Source organism: Oncorhynchus keta, chromosome 17 (assembly GCF_023373465.1).
Source record: "Oncorhynchus keta strain PuntledgeMale-10-30-2019 chromosome 17, Oket_V2, whole genome shotgun sequence".
Lineage (NCBI taxonomy): Eukaryota > Metazoa > Chordata > Actinopteri > Salmoniformes > Salmonidae > Oncorhynchus > Oncorhynchus keta.
This window is the reverse complement of record NC_068437.1, coordinates 23,993,373-24,012,820: the sequence shown is the minus strand read 5'-3', so window position 1 is coordinate 24,012,820 and position 19,448 is coordinate 23,993,373. Positions and strand designations below refer to the sequence as shown.

At 42.1% G+C, this 19,448-nt stretch overlaps 1 protein-coding gene across 4 annotated transcripts in view; it reads left to right on the top strand.

The window, feature by feature from the left end:
• The window catches only part of LOC118396665 (craniofacial development protein 1-like), a 51,509-nt gene extending 32,941 nt beyond the window's left edge, over window positions 1-18,568 (top strand). For 2 of the 4 annotated variants that reach the window (XM_035790990.2, XM_035790989.2), the window contains one exon: window positions 17,459-18,568. In XM_035790990.2, coding sequence (XP_035646883.1) covers window positions 17,459-17,552 — 94 coding nt within the window. In that variant the 3' untranslated portion in view covers window positions 17,553-18,568. The other 2 variants (XM_052465726.1, XM_052465727.1) reach the window with 2 other exon arrangements.
• The last annotated feature ends 880 nt before the right edge of the window (window positions 18,569-19,448 follow it).

Below are 19,448 nucleotides of genomic sequence, written 5' to 3'. Positions count from 1 at the left end.
AACAAAAGAATGGTCAAAATATCTCCTCCAGGAGGCGAACCCGCAATGTTATGACCCACAGCTGGGAACTCTAACCATTACACTAGGAACTTAACACCTTGCCTTCAACAGACCATTCACATTTTTTGGAAGCGTTCATTCCAAAATTATTTTGTTAATTCACTCAGTAGTGATTCCACATTGATTTCTCTTGCTTGGTTAAAACAGTTGATTTAACCTCTAGCGTCGAGCAATCCCGTATCCGGGAGCGTAATCATAGCCTCAAGCTCATTACCATAACGCAACATTTCCTATTCATGAAAATCGCAAATGAAATGAAATAAATATATTGAAACACAAGCTTAGCCTTTTGTTAACAACACTGTCATCTCAGATTTTCAAAATATGCTTTAACCAAAGCTACACAAGTATTTGTGTAAGAGTGTTGATAGCCTAGCATACCATTAAGCCTAGCATTCAGCAGGCAACATTTTCACAAAAACAAGAAAAGCATTCAAATAAAATAATTTACCTTTGAAGAACTTCGGATGTTTTCAATGACGAGACTCTCAGTTAGATAGCAAATGTTCATTTTTTTCCAAAAGATTACTTGTGTAAGAGAAATAGCTCCGTTTTGTTCATCACGTTTGGCTAAGAAAAACAAACAAAAATGTAGTCAACACAACGCCAAACCTTTTTCCAAATTAGTTCCATAATATCGACAGAAACATGGCAAACGTTGTTTAGAATCAATCCTCAAGGTGTTTTTCACAATTCTATTTGATGAAAAATCATTCCTGGCAGTCCGTTTCTCATCCGAGGCAAACGGAAAAATACTGCTGCTGGAGATTACGCAATAATTGCGACGGAGGACACCAAGCGACCACCTGGTAGATGTAGTGTCTTATGGTCAATCTTCCAATGATATGCCTACAAATACGTCACAATGCTGCAGACACCTTGGGGAAAACGTGGAAAAGGTAAGCTGACTCCTAGCTCCCACACAGCCATATAAGGAGTCATTGCCATGAGGCGGTTTCAAAAAGTGCGGCACTTCCTGATTGTATTTTTATCTGTTTTTTTTCTGTAACATCAGTTCTGTGGCATTCACAGACAATATCTATGCAGTTTTGGAAACGTCAGAGTGTTTTCTTTCCAAAGCTGTCAATTATATGCATAGTCAAGCATCTTTTCGTGACAAAATATTAAAATAGCGCCCCCAAGAAGTTCAAGTAGTTAACAAAATGCTTGCCAACTTGGTTTTCTTTTGACCTCACGCTGACCTGATCGTATAGCATTTCGTATTATTCTGTATGTAAATCCGTGACATTCCATTTATACTGAACACAAATATAAATACAACATGCAACAATTTCAAAGGTTTTACTGAGTTACAGTTAATAGAAATCAGTCCATTGAAATAAATTCATTAGGCCCTAATCTATGCTGTTCACATGATTGTGCAGGAGTGCAGGTATTGCTGATATTGCAGGCGAAACCTTGAGGAAAATCGAAACAGGAAGTGGCTTCTATTTTGAAAACTCCATGTTCCATAGCCTCCCTTTGCTGGATTTAAAGGGATATGAACCAGATTCATTTTCCTATCGCCTCCTCAAGGTGTCAACAGTCTTCAGACATTGTTTCAGGCTTTTATTTTGAAAAATGAGCCAGAACGATAACATCGCATCAAGTGGTCACATGAGTTTGGACAGCCATTGTTTTCCCCTCTTCTACTGTGAAAGACATTTGTGGTTGATATATTATCGATTATATATTTTAAAAACAACCTGAGGATTGATTATAAAAAAACGTTTAACATGTTTCTGTGGACATTATGGAAACTATTTGGAATTTAGTTGTCGTGACCGCTCTTTCCTGTGGATTTCTGAACATAACGCGACAAACAAACAGAGGTATTTTGGATATAAAAATTATCTTTATGGAACAAACGGAACATTTGTTGTGTAACTGGGAGTCTCGTGAGTGAAAACATCAGACGATAATCAAAGGTAAACGATTAATTTGATTGCTTTTCTGATTTTCGTGACCAAGCTTCCTGATGCTAAGTGTACTTAATGTTTTGTCGTGCGATCGATAAACTTACACAAACGCTTGGATTGCTTTCGCTGAAAAGCATAATTTCAAAATCTGACACGACAGGTGGATTAACAAAAGGCTAAGCTGTGTTTTCCTCTATTGCACTTGTGATTTTACTAATATAAATATTTGTAGTAATATTTATTGAATGTAGCGCTATGCTATTCAGCGGTTGTTGATGACACAAGTTAACACCTGCATGCTTAACCCGGAAGCCAGCCGCACCCTGTTCAACTGACAACCGAAGTCACCCAGCCTGCCACAAGGAGTTGCTAAAGCGTGATGAGCCAATTAAAGGCCCCCCCCCCCCTGCCTAACCTGGACGACGCTGGGCCAATTGTGCGCCGCCCTATGGGATTCCCGGTCAAGGCCGGTTGTGACACAGCCTGAGGTCGAACCCAGGTCTGTAGTGATGCGATGCAGTGCCTTAAACCGCCACGCCACTCAGGAAGCCAGAGAAATTAACATTCAGTTCTCTGGCAGCAGCTCTGGTGGACATTCCTGCAGTCACCATTTGCACGCTCACTCAACTTGAGACACATGGGACCAACACTTTGCATGTTGCGTTTATGTTGTCCTTCAGTATAGTATATGTTATGTTTTGTATGGTATGTATTCATTTGTGGATGGCCATCATCCATTTCACATTATATGTTACGAATTGGAATTTGTATATATATATGTACGATACGTTATGAATTTCCATTACGCATGATATATTACGAATTTGTTGTCACTAAGGTAAGCTAGGAGGCTAACGTTAATGTTAGCTAGGTGGCTAAAGTTAGCTAGGCTAGGGTTTAAGGTTATGGTTAGGAGTTATGTTAAAGGGTTATGGGAATGGTTAGCTAACATGCTAAGTAGTTTATAAGTAGCTAAACAGTAGTAAGTAGTTGCAAAGTTGGTAATTAGCTAAAATGCTAAAGTTTCCGTGATGAGATTGGAACACCGAACCTTTGGGTTGCTAGACATTCACGTTATACGCCCATCCTTCCACTCCGACCAACCACCCTCATTTTTGTCGTAAAACCTTTTACTGCAGTGAGCTAAATCATGGTCACACAGAGTTTCTCTTAACCTCATAGTCCGCCCCATCCCGCATGCGGTCGCGTTACTACAGCCTCAAGCTCATTACCATAACGCAACGTTAGCGATTTCTAAAAATCGCAAATGAAATGAAATAAATATGCCTGCTCTCAAGCTTATCATTTTCTTAACAATCCTGTCGTCTCAGATTTTCAAAATATGCTTTAGAACCAGAGAAAATTGTGTAAGAGTGGTGATAGCTAGCTTAGCATTTAGCGTTAGCATTTAGCACGCAACATATTCACAAAAACCAGCAAAGGGATCAAATAAAATAATTTACCTTTGAAGAACTTCAGATGTTTCAATGATGAGACTCTCAGTTACATAGCAGATGTCCAGTTTTTCCTGAAAGATTCTTGTGTAGGACACATTGTTCCGTTTTGTTACTATGCATTTGGCTACCGAAACTAACCGAAAATTCAGTCACCTACACGTCAAACTTTTTTCTGAATTAACTCCATAATATCGACTGAAACATGGAAAACGTTGTTTGAATCAATCCTCAAGGTGTTATGTCATTGAAATGGCAGTCCTAGAAGCCTTCTTTGTTCTCTGATTCGGATGGACTTTTGCGCACCAATTTCCACGCAGACACCGTGCGGGACACTGTGCAATTGTAGTCTCTTATGGTCAATCTTCCAATGATATGCCTACAAATACGTCACAATGCTGCAGACACCTTGGGGAAACGCTAGAAAGTGTCCGTTCATTCCTGTCGCATTCACAGCCATATAAGGCGATCATGGAAAACGTACCTTCAGAAATCCTTTTCATTTCCTGGTCGCTCAAACATCTTGGTTTTGCCTGAAGCTTTTGTTATAAGGCACTCACAGTGAAAATCTTTGCAGTTCTGGAAACGTCAGAGTGTCTTCTTTCCAAAACTATCAATTCCAAGCATAGTCGAGCATCTTTTCGTGACAAAATATTGCGCTTAAAATGGGCACGTCTTTTTATCCAAAAATGAAATAATGCCCCTAGAGGACTAACAGGTTAAACAAATCTACTTTGAAACAAACGTGTACACCTCACACACATGATGTGCTTCAAAAAAGATAAGACCTGTACAATGTCAGATATAATATTCAATTTTGAGTTTGCATCCCAATATGACACCTTATACAGTGCATTCGTAAAGTATTTTGACTCCTTCACTTTGACAGTTTTCTTCCCCCTCATCAATCTACACGCAAATGTATAAAATAAAAAAACTGAAATATCAGACCCTTTTTGCAGTACTTTGTTGAAGCATCTTTGGCAACAATTACAGACTTGAGTCTTCTTGGGTATGACGTTACAAGCTTGGCACACCTGTATTTGGGAAGTTTCTCCCATTCTACTCTGCAGATCCTCTCAAGCTCTGTCAGGTTGGATGGGGGGCGTGTCTGCACAGCTATTTTCAGGTCTCTGCAGAGATGTTATGTCGGATTCAAGTCCGGGTTCTGGCTGGGCCACTCAAGGACATTCAGAGACTTGTCCCGAAGCCACTCCTGCGTTGTCTTGGCTGTGTGTTTAGGGGTCGTTGTCTAGTTGGAAGGAGATCCTGACCGCTCTGGAGAAAGTTTCCATCAAAGATCTCTCTGTACTTTGCTCTGTTCATCTTTCCCATAATCCTGACTAGTCTCCCAGTCCCTGCCGCTGAAAAACAACTCCACAGCACGATGCTGCCACCACCATGCTTCACCGTAGGGATGGTGTCAGGTTTCCTCCAGAGGTGACGCTTGGCATTCAGGGCAAAAAGTTCAATCTTGGTTTCATCAGACCAGAGAATTTTGTTTCTCATGATTTAGAAATCCTTCAGGTGCCTTTTGGCAAACTCTAAGTGGGCTGTCATTTGCCTTTTACTGAGGAGTGGCTTCCGTCTGGCCACTCTACTATAAAGGCCTGATTGGTGGAGTGCTGCAGAGATGGTTGTCTCTCTGGATGGTTCTCCCATCTCCACAGAGGATCTCTGGATCTCCGTCAGAGTGACCATCGGGTTCTTGGTCACCTCCCTGACCAAGGCCCTTCTCCCCCGATTGCTCAGTTTGGCTGGGTGGCCAGCTCTAGGAAGAGTCTTGGTGGTTCCAAATTTCTTCCATTTAAGAATGTTGGAGGCCACTGTGCTCTTTGGGTACCTTCAATGCTGCAGAAATGTTTTGGTACCCTTCCCCAGAAATGTGGCTCAACACAATCCTATCTCTGAGCTCTACGGACAATTCCTTTGACCTCATGGCTTGGTTTTTGCTCTGACATGCACTGTCAACTCTGGGACCTTATATAGACAGGTGTGTGCCTTTTCTAAATCATGTCCAATCAATTGAATTGACCGCAGGTGGACTCCAATCAATTTGTAGAAACATCTCAAGGACGATCAATGGAAACAGGATGCACCTGAGCTGATTTTCGTATCTCATAGCAAAGGGTCTGAATGCTTATGTATATAATAAATATATATATTTAAATACATTATCAAAAATGTATACTAACCTATTTTAGTTTTGTCATTATGGGGTATTGTGTGTAAATCTGTAAAAAATGTGGATTTAATCCATTTTAGATAAGCCTGTAACGTAACAAAATGTGGAATGAGGGAAGGCGTCTGAGTACTTTCCGAATGCACAGTATACATTACAGGAGACTGAAATATAACAAAACCGTTTGACATACAAACACCAGATTTTCAGCAAGTATTTTGAAATAATGTTTTTTAATTTTGAAAAATATGAATTACATTTCACCTCATGAGGCCAATAGTGGGTGATTTGGTCATTTGACTGCAGTGAAGGGGTCTAAAGGACCTCTACAGGATTGGTGTCCCCCCCCCACGGGATGGTTAAGTTAATGTGATTAGCTTGAGGTTGTAAGTAACATGCAAATTTCCCATGACATAGACATGTCTGATATGGGCATAAAGCTTCAATTCTTGTTAATCTAACTGCCCTGTCCAATTTACAGTAGCTATTACAGTGAAATAATACCATGCGATTGTTTGAGGAGAGTGCACAATTATGAACTTGAAAATGTATTAATAAACCCATTCGGCACATTTGGACAGTCTTGGTACAATATTTTGAACATATAACCAATGGTTCATTGGATCAGTCTAAAACTTTGCACATATACTGCTGCCATCTAGTGGCCAAAATCTAAATGGTGCCTGGGTTAGAATAATATATTATGCCCTTACTCTTGCATTTCTTTGTATTATCTTTTTCCATATCTAATGTGTTATATTCTCCTACATTAATTTCACATTTCCACAAACTTCAAAGTGTTTCCTTTCAAATGGTATCAGGAATATGCATATCCTTGTTTCAGGTCCTTTGATTTGGGGATGTCATTTTAGGTGAAAATTGGGGGGAAAAGGGGCGATCCTTAAGAGGTTTTAAGTAATCTACTGTCTTATGTAACCATACCAAACGTAACATATCATACTAATTTCAGTGTCCCGGCTTTGCATGAGACCAGGATGGCACACAGAATGTTCTGCAAGCAGTGATTCTGAGTAGGATGCAAAAGGGTCGGAAATATTCCAGGAAATTCCAGAAATTTTCCATAGGAAGTTGAGCCCTGGAATTTGGGGAAATTTGCTTAAAATCATAAGGCAATTCTAGGTCTTGTGGCATATTCTGGTTAAACTATCCACAATTCAATGGAATTGCAACCCTTAGTGCATTCTTCCATCACATGTGCAGTGCACTCTTCCATCACATGTACAGCTGTTTCTCAAGATATTGCACACTATGAGATGCTATTGAGCCCACACTACTACACTGTCTGAGTCAAGGACTACAAGTTTTGATTACAATACTGGGTGGGGTGAATATATTTTATATGACGTAGATGATATTTTTGTTAACTAGTAAATCGTAGCCTACAGCAAAGTGTGTTTAAATAATTTCTAAATTGTTAACAATTTTTGTAGTTATTTTTTGCTACCATGTAGATTTTAGCTTGCTTGAGCCCGCTAATTGAGGAGTGTTAATACACCTGTTTCCATACATATAATTTTAAAACATTTGTCTTACAAAGGAGTTGTTTAATCTAACTGCTTAACTATTTATCTGGAATTGGATTTGTTTTTTTTGTCTTTTTTTCCTAATCTTTACAGGAAAATGCCACGGGCGCTATATGTGGAGACAATTCACTGCAGCTAATGTAGAAGGAAAAGCTGTGTACATTTGCAAATACTGTGCCAAATCATATGTGAAGAAGAATGCAACAAAGGTGCCGAATCATCTGGCCAAGTGCATAAAGTTCCCCCAGCGCTCACAACAAGCAACCTCTGACAAAAGTCCCTATACTTCTATTCGAGGTGAAAATGATGAATCGGACACCTTATCGATAGCAACAGCTCATGGTCCTCCTGGAATCAGAAGTTTTTGACTCAATGGGAGGAACATAGAGAAATGCTGATGAATGTCTTGCTCGAGCTGTGTATGCAACTGGTTCACCTCTGACGCTCACAGGCAATGTGTATTGGAAAAGATTTCTGAATGTTCTTCGCCCAGCATACACCCCTCCAACCAGACATGCTTTATCTACTCATTTGCTGGATGCAGAGTTCAAGTGAAGGTCAAGCAAATCATAGAGAAAGCAGCCTGTATTGCAATCCTCTCTGATAGGTGGTCAAATGTTTGTGGGCAAGGAATAATTAACTACATCTCCACCCCTCAACCAGTATTCTACAAGAGCACAGACACAAGGATAACAGACACACCGGTCTCTGCATTGCAGATGAGCTGAAGGCGGTCATCAATGACCTTGGACCACAGAAGGTATTTGCTCCAAGGTGACAGACAATGCTGTGAACATGACGGCTGCTTGGTCTAAAGTGGAGGAGTCCTAACATCACATTACATCCATTGGCTGTGCTGCTCATGTATTGAATCTGCTCCTCAAGGATGTCATTGCACTGAAAGAAAATGGATACACTCTACAAGAGAGCCAAGGTAATGGTTAGGCAGGGTCATCAAGTTATAGCAGCAATCTACCTCACCAAGCAAAGTGAGAAGAATAAGAGCACCACATTGAAGCTACCCAGCAACACCCGTTGGGGTGGTGTTGTCATCAAGTTTGACAGTCTCCTGGAGGGGAAGGAGTCTCTCCAGGAAATGGCCATATCACAGTCTGCCGATATGGACAACCCCATCAAGAGGATCCTTCTGGATGATGTATTTTGGGAAAGAGTGGTAAGCATCCTGAAACTCTTGAAACCAATAGCAGTAGCCATTGCACAGAATGAGGGAGACAATGCCATCCTGTCTGATGTTTAGGCTCTGCTTGCAGATGTAAGAAAATAAATCCGTACTGCCCACCCTATTCACTGTTGCTCCAAGCAGAGGAAATTGCAGTTCTGAGAAGTGTGAAGACTTCTGCCTGAAGCCCATACACGCCGCAGCGTATATGTTGGACCCCAAGTATGCTGGCAAAAGCATCCTGTCTGGTGCAGAGATCAACAAGGCCTATGTTGTCATCACTGTTGTCTTTTAATTTTAAAGTTAACGTAACTAACTAGTTATGTCTTGTGTAAGAAAGTATGCTCTATTTCGGTGCATGAACTGGCCATACACGTTAGTCAACGTAAGATTGTAATGCTAGCTAAGGTTGCTATCATAGCAAGTTCGCAAGTTTATTTGTGCATATTTGTTTGTGCTCCGATTACACGAGATCAGCAGTTTACACATGATGACTTCAGCCTTATGTGAAAAACCTTATTTGGGTAAATATAGTTAGCTAGCTTCCCTCGCTTGTTAGCTACCTAGCCAACGTTAACTCTCATCTGACTGGTATAACGTTACATTATTTAGATACCTAGCTCATCAAAACAAAACCACATTCATTTGCTAGCTACCTTTTATTTGGCTATTCGTTAGCTAGCTAGCTTTCACCTGACTGGTGTTAGCTAGCTACAGAGGCTAGCTTTGTACACGCAAGCTAACATTAGCTATGTAACTTTAGCTACCTAGCTAATCTAAATATCTGTTTGCGGGAGATTAACCTCAGCTTGAATATACCAGCTAGCTACATACAGTAACCTAGGTTTGTTCGCATACACTTCCTGATTGGCAGCTGCGTTGTTGCCAAGAAACCAACCTGGTGTTAGAACTCTGAGATTCGGCCGATAAGAGATGGTAGCATATTGTCAGAGATGCTACAAGAAGGTAGCACGTCGTTGTTGTTAAGAAATGTGCACGGGAGAGCGATAAGTTATACATTTAATAAAAAACTGTTTGCACCTACAAATTTTGTCAGTCCAGTATGTTCTTATGTCCAGTGCTCACTTTATGGATGCTATAGTCTAGTTTTAATCCGACATCTAGAATTTGAGCTAGGTAGGCGCAAGTAATACTCTTAAAAATCAATTGCTAACAACCCGGTTAATTAAGAAATCTGGTATGTGGTTCTCGGCAACGGGTGGATGGCTCATGGCGAGAGGCGGGGAGTGTGTTGTGTACCACCAACTGATTTGATTATTTTCATTGAAATTGTTGTGATATTGGTTTAGATATGATTGATGGAAGATTTGAATTTAACACTGAGTTTCAATCAATGCCTATAATCCCCCTGCTTGACCTGTACCTGTACCTGTCCATCTACATGCCTTCTCAGAATACCAGCATCATCTGACATCCAGGGCTTTCAGTGGCGCTCATCTCCCTTCCTGCCTGCCTCCTCTCCCAGAACAGGATTTTCTCTCTGCTGTCAGAGAGGCCCTGCAGTGGCATTATTCTTTCCTAAAGGTTACTGTTGAACAGATGAATAATTGAACAGCCCCCCACCATCTTTCTCTCCACTTTTCCATCCTCCTCTGTGTCTCTGACTGATGAGCTATGCAGCCTTGCTGCTGGTCGCTGTTCCTGCGTCACAGGAAAGGAAATGTACGTAGCAGAGCTAAGAAAACACAGTCGAGAACAGGTTATATATGAGGTTAGAGGGGGGCAGGGAGTCGGGTGCAGAGCAGCACCTGCTCTATACATAGCAATAGCAGTCCACATCCATTTACCCAGGAGCTCTGCAGATAAGGCGTCCTGCCTTTCACTCCTTGATGCTGATGAATGCACTACTATAGCTTACCCTTTGCTGCAGTGTATAGGTGTGTGGTTAGGTGAGATCGCGTGTGTATTCATATGCATTTTTAACCTGCTCTTTTCTGAGTACATTTTTGAAACCCCACAAATACACAAAGCACTTGTCCTATGTGCCTGTTGTATGCAGTGAGTGTTTCAGAGCAGCCAACCACAGGAGTGTGAAAAAACACCTACACTAAAGTGGTGCATATACACTGCCCACTTCCCCCTCCCCCTATGTTCTGTGGATATTAATAGATATGTATGTATCATACATATGCCCATCTCTGTCACACACACAAACCACATAGGAGATAGTCAGGCCGTGAAATGAGAGTGAGAGTTCACTCTAAATCCCATGGGCCACCTCCATGGGCCACCTCCTTTTTGTAGGCCTGCGGATTAATTTCCTGGTCTCAACTTACTATTAAAAGTCAGAATAATAGAATTCACAGGGTGCAATTTCAAAATGTGCTTGTGCATCAGGATGCGTTCTATTATGTCAGTCACTGACAGTCACTCAATAAGCCCATGTCAGCTAAACATTTTTAGATTGGTAAGTTAGTTTAGTGGCCAGCTATTTAAACTTGTAGTAAGCAAGGTCGAATTCCTGACCGGGTGGGGCCCCATTGATCATCAGATATCATATTGAAAACTGCAAACATTTGTCTCAACCCTATGGCAAAATGTGTGGAATTGCAGGAAATTAAATCTAAAACTTCAATTGTTTCTCTTCACTGTCAAGAGGGGAGCCGCTATATTTTTTTGCTCGCAACAAAATGTTGCTTGGGGCCCCCAAAAGGCAAGGGTTGACTCTGACTGCATGTGGGTATGGATGTGTGTACGCAGACCTGCGAGTCACTGCGGCCCCTCATCAGTTCCGATTTTTTTAGTGTGGCTCCCACCCACATTAAAGTTGCCCATCCCCTGGTCTAAATTAACTATGTAACCAACTTTCTTCTGAACATCTCTTTGCTTTTGATCATGAATGTTGAAGAGATGTAGGCCAGTCTTATGGTGTGTGTAGCTCACAGTGAGAGCTAAGGGATAAAAGTAATCTGTGTAGACAACAAACTACCTAGCACGCTATATTCCTATCTCCTCAACCACTAAAAGGCTGTCACCTCGATGCTTATCACTTAGTCTAGTTCAAGTGTTCACTCACAGGGAGGTGACCTGCTTTGTGGGGCACATTATGAAATGACAGAGAAATTAATGATGTCAAAATAACACAGTGATGTGGATTGGGTGAAAAATGTGTGCAGATGACCCAATTTTGTCAGGAGGGCCGAGGATCTCTATCAACTGAGTGTTGACAACAGACATGGGCAGTATTTCTGTTACGTGTATTTGAAATATGCATTTTAATTATGTATTTTTTACACTGGGCTGAACTACACTCAAATGTATTTTGTTACAAGATACCTTCGAGAGCTGTAGTTTATTTTCAAAATACCTTTCTATACCATATTTCATAGAGATTCGCCATTTTTCATGGCCCCCTTTCACCTTGCATTGGTATCAGATGTCTGATGGTACTATGGTGTGATAAGACCATCTGCTAAATTAACTAAATATAAACGTGTATGTAAAAATGTACAATTGCAAAGAATGCTGAGTATTATTCTAATGAGCTCTGCCCCGAAACAAGGTTTTGTCAAAGTTGACTTTTTTAGGCAGGTTTCTGAGAATTTACACAGCAGATTAGTAGAATTAGGTTTAACTGTACCCCACATTGTTTTGTTTTTTTGTATGTTCATTTTCATATGTACATTTTACAAATCCAGAATGACTTACAGTCAGTGCGTTCAACTAGAAACAATAACATATCACAGTCATAGCAAGTAAAATGTTCTGTAACTGTTACTGAGAATGTTTATTGCCTTTCGGCCCGGCTACTTGCAAATGTATTTTAAAATACAAAATACATGTATTTGAATTAAATGCATTATAAAATACAAGTATTTTGTCGTTTATTTTGATACATTGATCTCTCTTTTTTTGTGATTGTATTTTGTAATTTTTGCTCATCCCTGGGGGACACTGAAAGTCAGGTGTCAGGTGATATAGCCAAGTTCTGTAAGGTGGGTTGTTATTGGCAGAGAGGTTTGCCTCTGTTATTGGTCTATTAACTTATACTGCCTTCTGATATCACCAGGCAAGCAAAAACTCCACTGATGCAAAACCTGCTGATTAGAAGGTCCCGTGTCAATTTTATTTTCAACCAGCAACTATCAGGAAAAAACATTTTTGATATAGTTTCATTAGATGTTGTACAATATGATACAAAACATAGAAAAAAACGGAATTTTGACTGCACTGGGCCTTTAAGGGTTCATTTGTCTCTTAAACCCAATAAAAGGAGTCAAGACATCTGCTCACCTGTGATTACCCAGCCTGCTCTGGGGCAGGGGATGACATACCTGCTGCCACTGGTTGAGGTCTCTGTATTATCTCTTCCCGTAATCATCATAACCCAGCCTGCACCTGTCTCCATGGCTACCCAGCACCCCAGCACTCCTCTGTGTGAGCAGACTCTCTCGTTTCTCCAGTCTCACTGTTTTGGGATTATTTTGTCTCCACCAGGGGGGATGCTAATCTAGCATGACATCATTGGAGCAGCCTTGGAGACATTGGGATGATTAACTCTGTCACTGCCTGTTGAGAGTAGAAGAGGCTTTCAACCATGCAGGCAGAGATGTCACACTACCACCACTTACCCTGGTTTTGGCTATGTCTGTCTGTGCTTCAGTATAGGAGATGAGAGAGAAGAGTCTTACTGTATATTCAGCCAATCTAGATTGTGGTGAGATGAAGTAAATATACATTAAATTAAAGACTGTAGTTGGAGAGTTCAGAAATACAGCCTATCTGACACGCTAAATGGCTGCTTTCTCCCAGTTCCTCCCTTTTCTCAGTGTTTATCTGTCTCTTTGGGAGGGATGTGGTTGTGGAGGCCAGGGTCCTGAGAGAGAGGCAGCAGTGGGCTGAGGGCGGTCCACTAGGCCACACTGGGAGAACACATAGCTGTTCTTGGAGCTCCAGACAACCCCATGGTAGGGGTTGGGACTGCCCTGGGACTGCTCTCCCACGGGGGGGGTCACACACAGGCTGGGGGGCCAGTGAGGAGGCCTCCCTCCCTCTGATCCAGGGCCAGACAACAACCAGTGGTGGGCGTGAACCATGAGGCAGCTGGTAATGGCTTTGGGGAGGAACTTTGGGTACAGTGGTATCTTTCTAGCTGTCCCTTATGTATAGAGAAGGCTCTATGTGGTGTGCATAGGCCATGCTAGGAGAAGGAAAATGAGATGGAAATCAAATAACATTTTATTGGTCACATACACATATTTAGCAGATGTTGTTGCGGATGTAGCGAAATGCTTGTGTTCCTAGCTCCAACGGTGCAGTAATATCTAACAAAACACACAACTGTAAAATAATGGAATATATAAATGTAAGATTGAGCAATGTCGCAGTGGAATTGACTAAAATACAGTAAAATAGAATATATGGTTGGAGTCAGAAGTTTACATACACTTCGGTTGGAGTCATTAAAACTAGATTTTCGGCCTCCCGGGTGGCACAGTGGTTAAGGGCGCTGTACTGCATCGCCAGCTGTGCCACCAGAGACTCTGGGTTCGCGCCCAGGCTCTGACGTAACCGGCCGCGACCGGGAGGTCCGTGGGGCGACGCACAATTGGCCTAGTGTCGTCCGGGTTAGGGAGGGTTTGGCCGGTAGGGATATCCTTGTCTCATCGCGCACCAGCGACTCCTGTGGCTGGCCGGGCGCAGTGCACGCTAACCAAGGTTGCCAGGTGCACGGTGTTTCCTCAGACACATTGGTGCGGCTGGCTTCCGGGTTGGATGCGCACTGTGTTAAGAAGCAGTGCTGTTTGGTTGGGTTGTGTATCGGAGGACTTTCAACCTTCGTCTCTACCGAGCCGTACGGGAGTTGTAGCGATGAGACAAGATAGTAACTACTAACAATTGGATACCACGAAATTGGGGAGAAAAAGGGGTCAAATTCAACAACAAAAAAAACAAAACAAAATAAAATGAGATTTTCAACCACTCCACAAATTTCTTGTTAACAAACTATAGTCGGTTAGGACTAAGTCATTTTCCCAACAATTATTTACAGACAGATTATTTCACTTATAATTCACTGTATCACAATTCCAGTGGGTCAGACGTTTGCATACACTAAGTTGACTGTGCCTTTAAACAGCTCGGAAAATTCCAGAAAATGATGTCATGACTTTAGAAGCTTCTGTTAGGCTAATTGACATAATTTGAGTCAATTGGGGGTGTACCTCTGGATGTATTTCAAGGTCTACCTTCAAACTCAGTGCCTCTTTGCTTGACATCATCGAAAAATCAAAAGAAATCAGCCAAGATCTCAGAAAAAAAATTGTAGACCACAAGTCTGGTTCATCCTTGGGAGCAATTTTCAAACGCCTGAAGGTACCAAGTTAATCTGTACAAGTATACAAGTATAAACACCATGGGACCACGCATCCGTCATACCGCTCAGGAAGGAGACGCATTCTGTCTCCTAGAGATTAACATATTTTGGTGCGAAAAGTGCAAATCATCCCCAGAACAACAGCAAAGGACCTTGCGAAGATACTGGAGGAAACCGGTACAAAAGTATCTATTTCCACAGTAAAACGAGTCCTGTATCGACATAACCTGAATGGCCGCTCAGCAAGGAAGAGGCCACTGCTCCAAAACCGCCATAAGAAAGGCAGACTACGGTTTGCAACTGCACATGGAGACAAAGATCATACTTTTTGGAGGAATGTCCTCTGGCCTGATGAAACAAAAATAGAACTGTTTGGTCATAATGACCATTGTTATGTTTGGAGGAAAAAGGGGGAGGCTTGCAAGCCGAATAACACCATCCCAACCGTGAAGCACAGGGGTGGCAAGCATCATGTTGTGGGGGTGCTTTGCTTCAGGAGGGACTGGTGCACTTCACAAAATGGATTGCATCATGAGGATGGAAAATGATGTGGATATATTGATGCAACATCTCAAGACATCAGTCAGGAAGTTAAAACTTGGTCTTCCAAATGGACAATGAACTCTAGCATACTTCCAAATTTGTGGCAAAATGGCTTAAGGACAACAAAGTCAAGGTATTGGAGTGGCCATCACAAAGCCCTGACCTCAATCCTATAGAAAATGTGTGGAACTGAAAAAGCTTGTGCGAGCAAGGAGGCCTACAAACCGGACTCCGTTACACCAGCTCTGTCAGGAGAAATGGGCCAAAATTCACCCAACTTATTGTGGGACGCTTGTGGAAGGCTACCTGAAATGTTTGACCCAAGTTAAAGAATTTAAAGGCAATGCTACCAAATACTAATTGAGTGTATGTTAACTTCTGACCCACTGGGAATGTGATGAAATAAATAAAAACTGAAATGAATAATTCTCTACTATTATTCTGACATTTCACATTCTTAAAATGAAAGTGGTGATTCTAACTGACTTAAAACAGGGAATTTTTACTAGGGTTAAATGTCAGTAATTGTGAAAAACTGAGTTTAAATTTGGTTCAGGTGTATGTAAACCTCTGACTTCAACTGTACATGAGATGAGTAAAGCCATATGTAAACATTATTAAAGTGACTAGTGTTCTTTTATTAAAGTGGCCAGTGATTCCAAGCCTATGTACAGTACCATTCAAAAGTTTCGAACACAGCTACTCATTCAAGGGTTTTTCTTAATGACACAACGGTTGGAACCAAACATCTCCAATTTGGAATCCAGACCAAAGGACATATTTCCATAGGTTTAATGTCCATTGCTTGTGTTTCTTTGATCCAATCAAGTCTCTTCTTCTTATTGGTGTCCTTTAGTAGTGGTTTCTTTGCAGTAATTCAACCATGAAGGCCTTATCCACACAGTTTCCTCTGAACAGGTGATGTTGAGAGGTGTCTGTTACTTGAACTCTGTGAAGCATTTATTTGGACTGCAATTTCTGAGGCTGGTAACTCTAATTAACTTTTCCTATGCACCAGAGGTAACTCTGGGTCTTCCATCCCTGTGGCGGTCCTCATAAGAGACAGTTTCATCATTGCACTTCACCACTCTGTCTGTGTGGGTGGACCATTTCGGAGGATCTTACGCCAAGGAACTTAAAACTTTCCACCTTCTCCACTCCTGTCCCGTTGATGTGGGTGGGACAGGAGTGCCTTCTTGGGTACAGGAGTGGCCATCTTGAAGCATGTGGGGACAGCAGACTGGGATAGGGAGAGATTGAATATGTCCGTAAACACTCCAGCCAGCTGGTCTGCGCATGCTCCGAGGACGCGGCTAGGGATGCCGTCTAGGCCGGCAGCCTTGCAAGGGTTAACACGTTTAAATGTCTTACTTACATCGGCCACGGAGAGGAGAGCCCACAGTCCCTGGTAGCGGGCCATGTCGGTAGCACTGTATTATACTCAAAGCGGGTAAAGCAGGTGTTTAGTTGGTCTGGAAGCAAGACGTCACTGGTTTTCTTTTTGTAGTCTGTGATTGTCTGTAGACCCTGCCACAAAGGTCTCGTGACATTGAATTGCGACTCCACTTTGTTTCTATACTGACATTTTGCTTGTGTGAATGCTTTGCGGCGGGAGTAACTACACTGTTTGTATTCGGCCATACTCCCAGTCAAATTTCCATGGTTAAATGCGGTGGTTCGCTTATTAACTCACACACCGAATCAGCGTATCAATCAATATTATTCTCTGAGGCTACCCGGAACATGTCCCGTTCCGCGTGATCAAAACAATCTTGAAGAGTGGATGCCGATTGGTCAGACCAGCGTTGAATAGTCCTTGTCACGATTACGTCCTGTTTGAGTTTCTGCCTAAATGAAGGGAGGAACTAAATGGAGTCGTGGTCAGATTTGCCGAAGGGAGGGCGGGATGCATGCATCGCGCAAATTAGAGTAGCAGTGATCCAGAGTTTTGCCAGCGTGAGTACTACAATCAATATGCTGATAGAATTTAGGTAGCCATGTTCTCAAATTTGCTTTGTTAAAACCCCCAGGTACAATAAATGCAGCCTCAGGATATATTTTTTCCAGTTTGCATAAAGTCCAGTGTGTGTGTGTGTGTCGTGTGTGTCCTGTCTGTCTGCCTGTCTGCCTGTCTGTCTGCCTGTCTGCCTGTCTGCCTGCACGCACGTGGGTGCTTCTTAATATCTCCTGCTAGATGTTTGTTTGATTTAGTAATTATTCTTTCTGTGTTTGTTTTTAGGTATGTGGAAAGAAAGAATTTTCTGGAGAGAGTTGACCACCGGCAGTTTGAGCAGGAAAAGAAAGTGCGTCTCGGCAACATCATGAAACGATGACAAGGAATAATGTTACAAATACACTTACACTTACATTTGTGACACACACCAACTGTACATGCCTGCCCAGTTCCTCCCAAGGTTTCTCAGCCCAATACTTAGCCACTGGACTGTCCATGTCTCTGGATGGCCTACTGACTGTTCCTGCTGCCGGCTGCTCCTTGACCTATCAGACCTCACATACCCAGTTTACACTCAGCACTCTCATTAAACCGCCGTCTGTTCCTGGACCTGTGTGTGACCTGAGTCACCTGGACTCAGACCCCTGACTGTCTGCCTCAGTGGCTTCCTCCCTCTTCCCGATTTAGAGGTGTGGTTGCACTGCTAACTTGCTTGCCTCAGCACATGGCTGTGTGGCCGAGTGTTTCTGTACATTTGCCATAATCAAAAAAAAAAGGGAAACCACACCAGGAGTGAGAATGAGTAGCACACCCTGAACTCTGAATCAGACTTTATGACATTGACTTGGAAGAATCCACACAGCTCAGATATTTGTGCCATCCCTCTCCACCTGCAGTGATTCAGTTTGGTGCGCTGTTCATTGGAAGAGTTCAAGTTGATCGCATTTCACCTCCTTGTTGTGCACACTGATTCTCTGGAGTTGTTCCAACTAATCTGAAGATAAAAAATGGTCTCACTATTATGTACCTTATTTATACCAACAACAATCAGAGATTCTGACATGATAAAAGATTTATCAACAGGTCAGCTTAGCTGCTTGTTAAACCTGAGCGAAGAGGGGAAAGGATTGCTAAACGTTCCTCAACTGTTTTCTCAACGTAATGACACAGCTCCTATTACAAGGTAATTGTATGGCTGTTCAATAGTAGGCACTCACTCTCACACACAGACAGACAGGTGAATTCAGGGACTTTAGTTTTAGTTCCTGGTTGTTAAATGAATGTGTCTGAATTCAAGTGTGTCTGAATAATCACAGGTGAATTTGAACTTGTTTTGTGTTGTCATCCTGTTGCTGTACTTTGTAACATGGAATAAAGCTTGTCATTTGGTTTGAAGTTGTTGTTTTAGTACTGATGGTCTTGTTTTGCTCGTTTGTACCCCTCACCTCCCTAAGGCCTTATATTCCACCCTTCCTCTTCCCGCTACCAAGGCTCTTCCCCTCTCTCCAGATCACTACCATTTCATCATACCCTTGCCAGTCCTTCCCTGCCCCCCTCTTCCCCAAATGCAACTGTTTCTATCTCCCTCACCCCCCAGGTCCTACACCCCCAACCCACCTCCCTCCTATCCCTCACAGGCCTTGGACGGGTGCCTGCCATCTTACCCACTCTGCGCTGTCCTAAATAAGGTCAGAAGACTCCAGTCACACAGTATCTTTCAACCTCATTTCCTCTGTATCCAGGCCCCCTCCACTGCTTCTGTGTTTCCTGCCTGAGTGTTTGGAAGGGAAAGGAGGAGACGCCTGTGCATCCTTCATAGAGGGTAATTGACTTGTTTACGTTACATAGGGATCCACCCTCCAGCCCCATGGGTGCAAACTCAACATTTGTTTGTTTCTTCTAATTGTGCTTCATGTTAACAGATGAAACTTACTCTATGTTCTATATAAGCAGATTTAGATAGAGATCCCGTGTACTGTACTCTCTCTTCAGCAGGGATACTCTCACACATGGAAAGACTGCAGAGACTATTTAAAAAATAATCATCCTTAACTTTAACTCTGCATTGTTGGGAAAGGACCCGTAAGTAAGCATTTCACTGTTAGTATACACCTGTAGTTTACGACGCATATGACAAATAAAATTTGATTTAAGACATGCATATTATTCATAAACAAGCTCACACAAACAGTTGCGTATTGGATGGAGATTATTATTATTTACTTTTTAGCTAACAGTACAAAATGAAACATACAGACATACACAATCATCAACA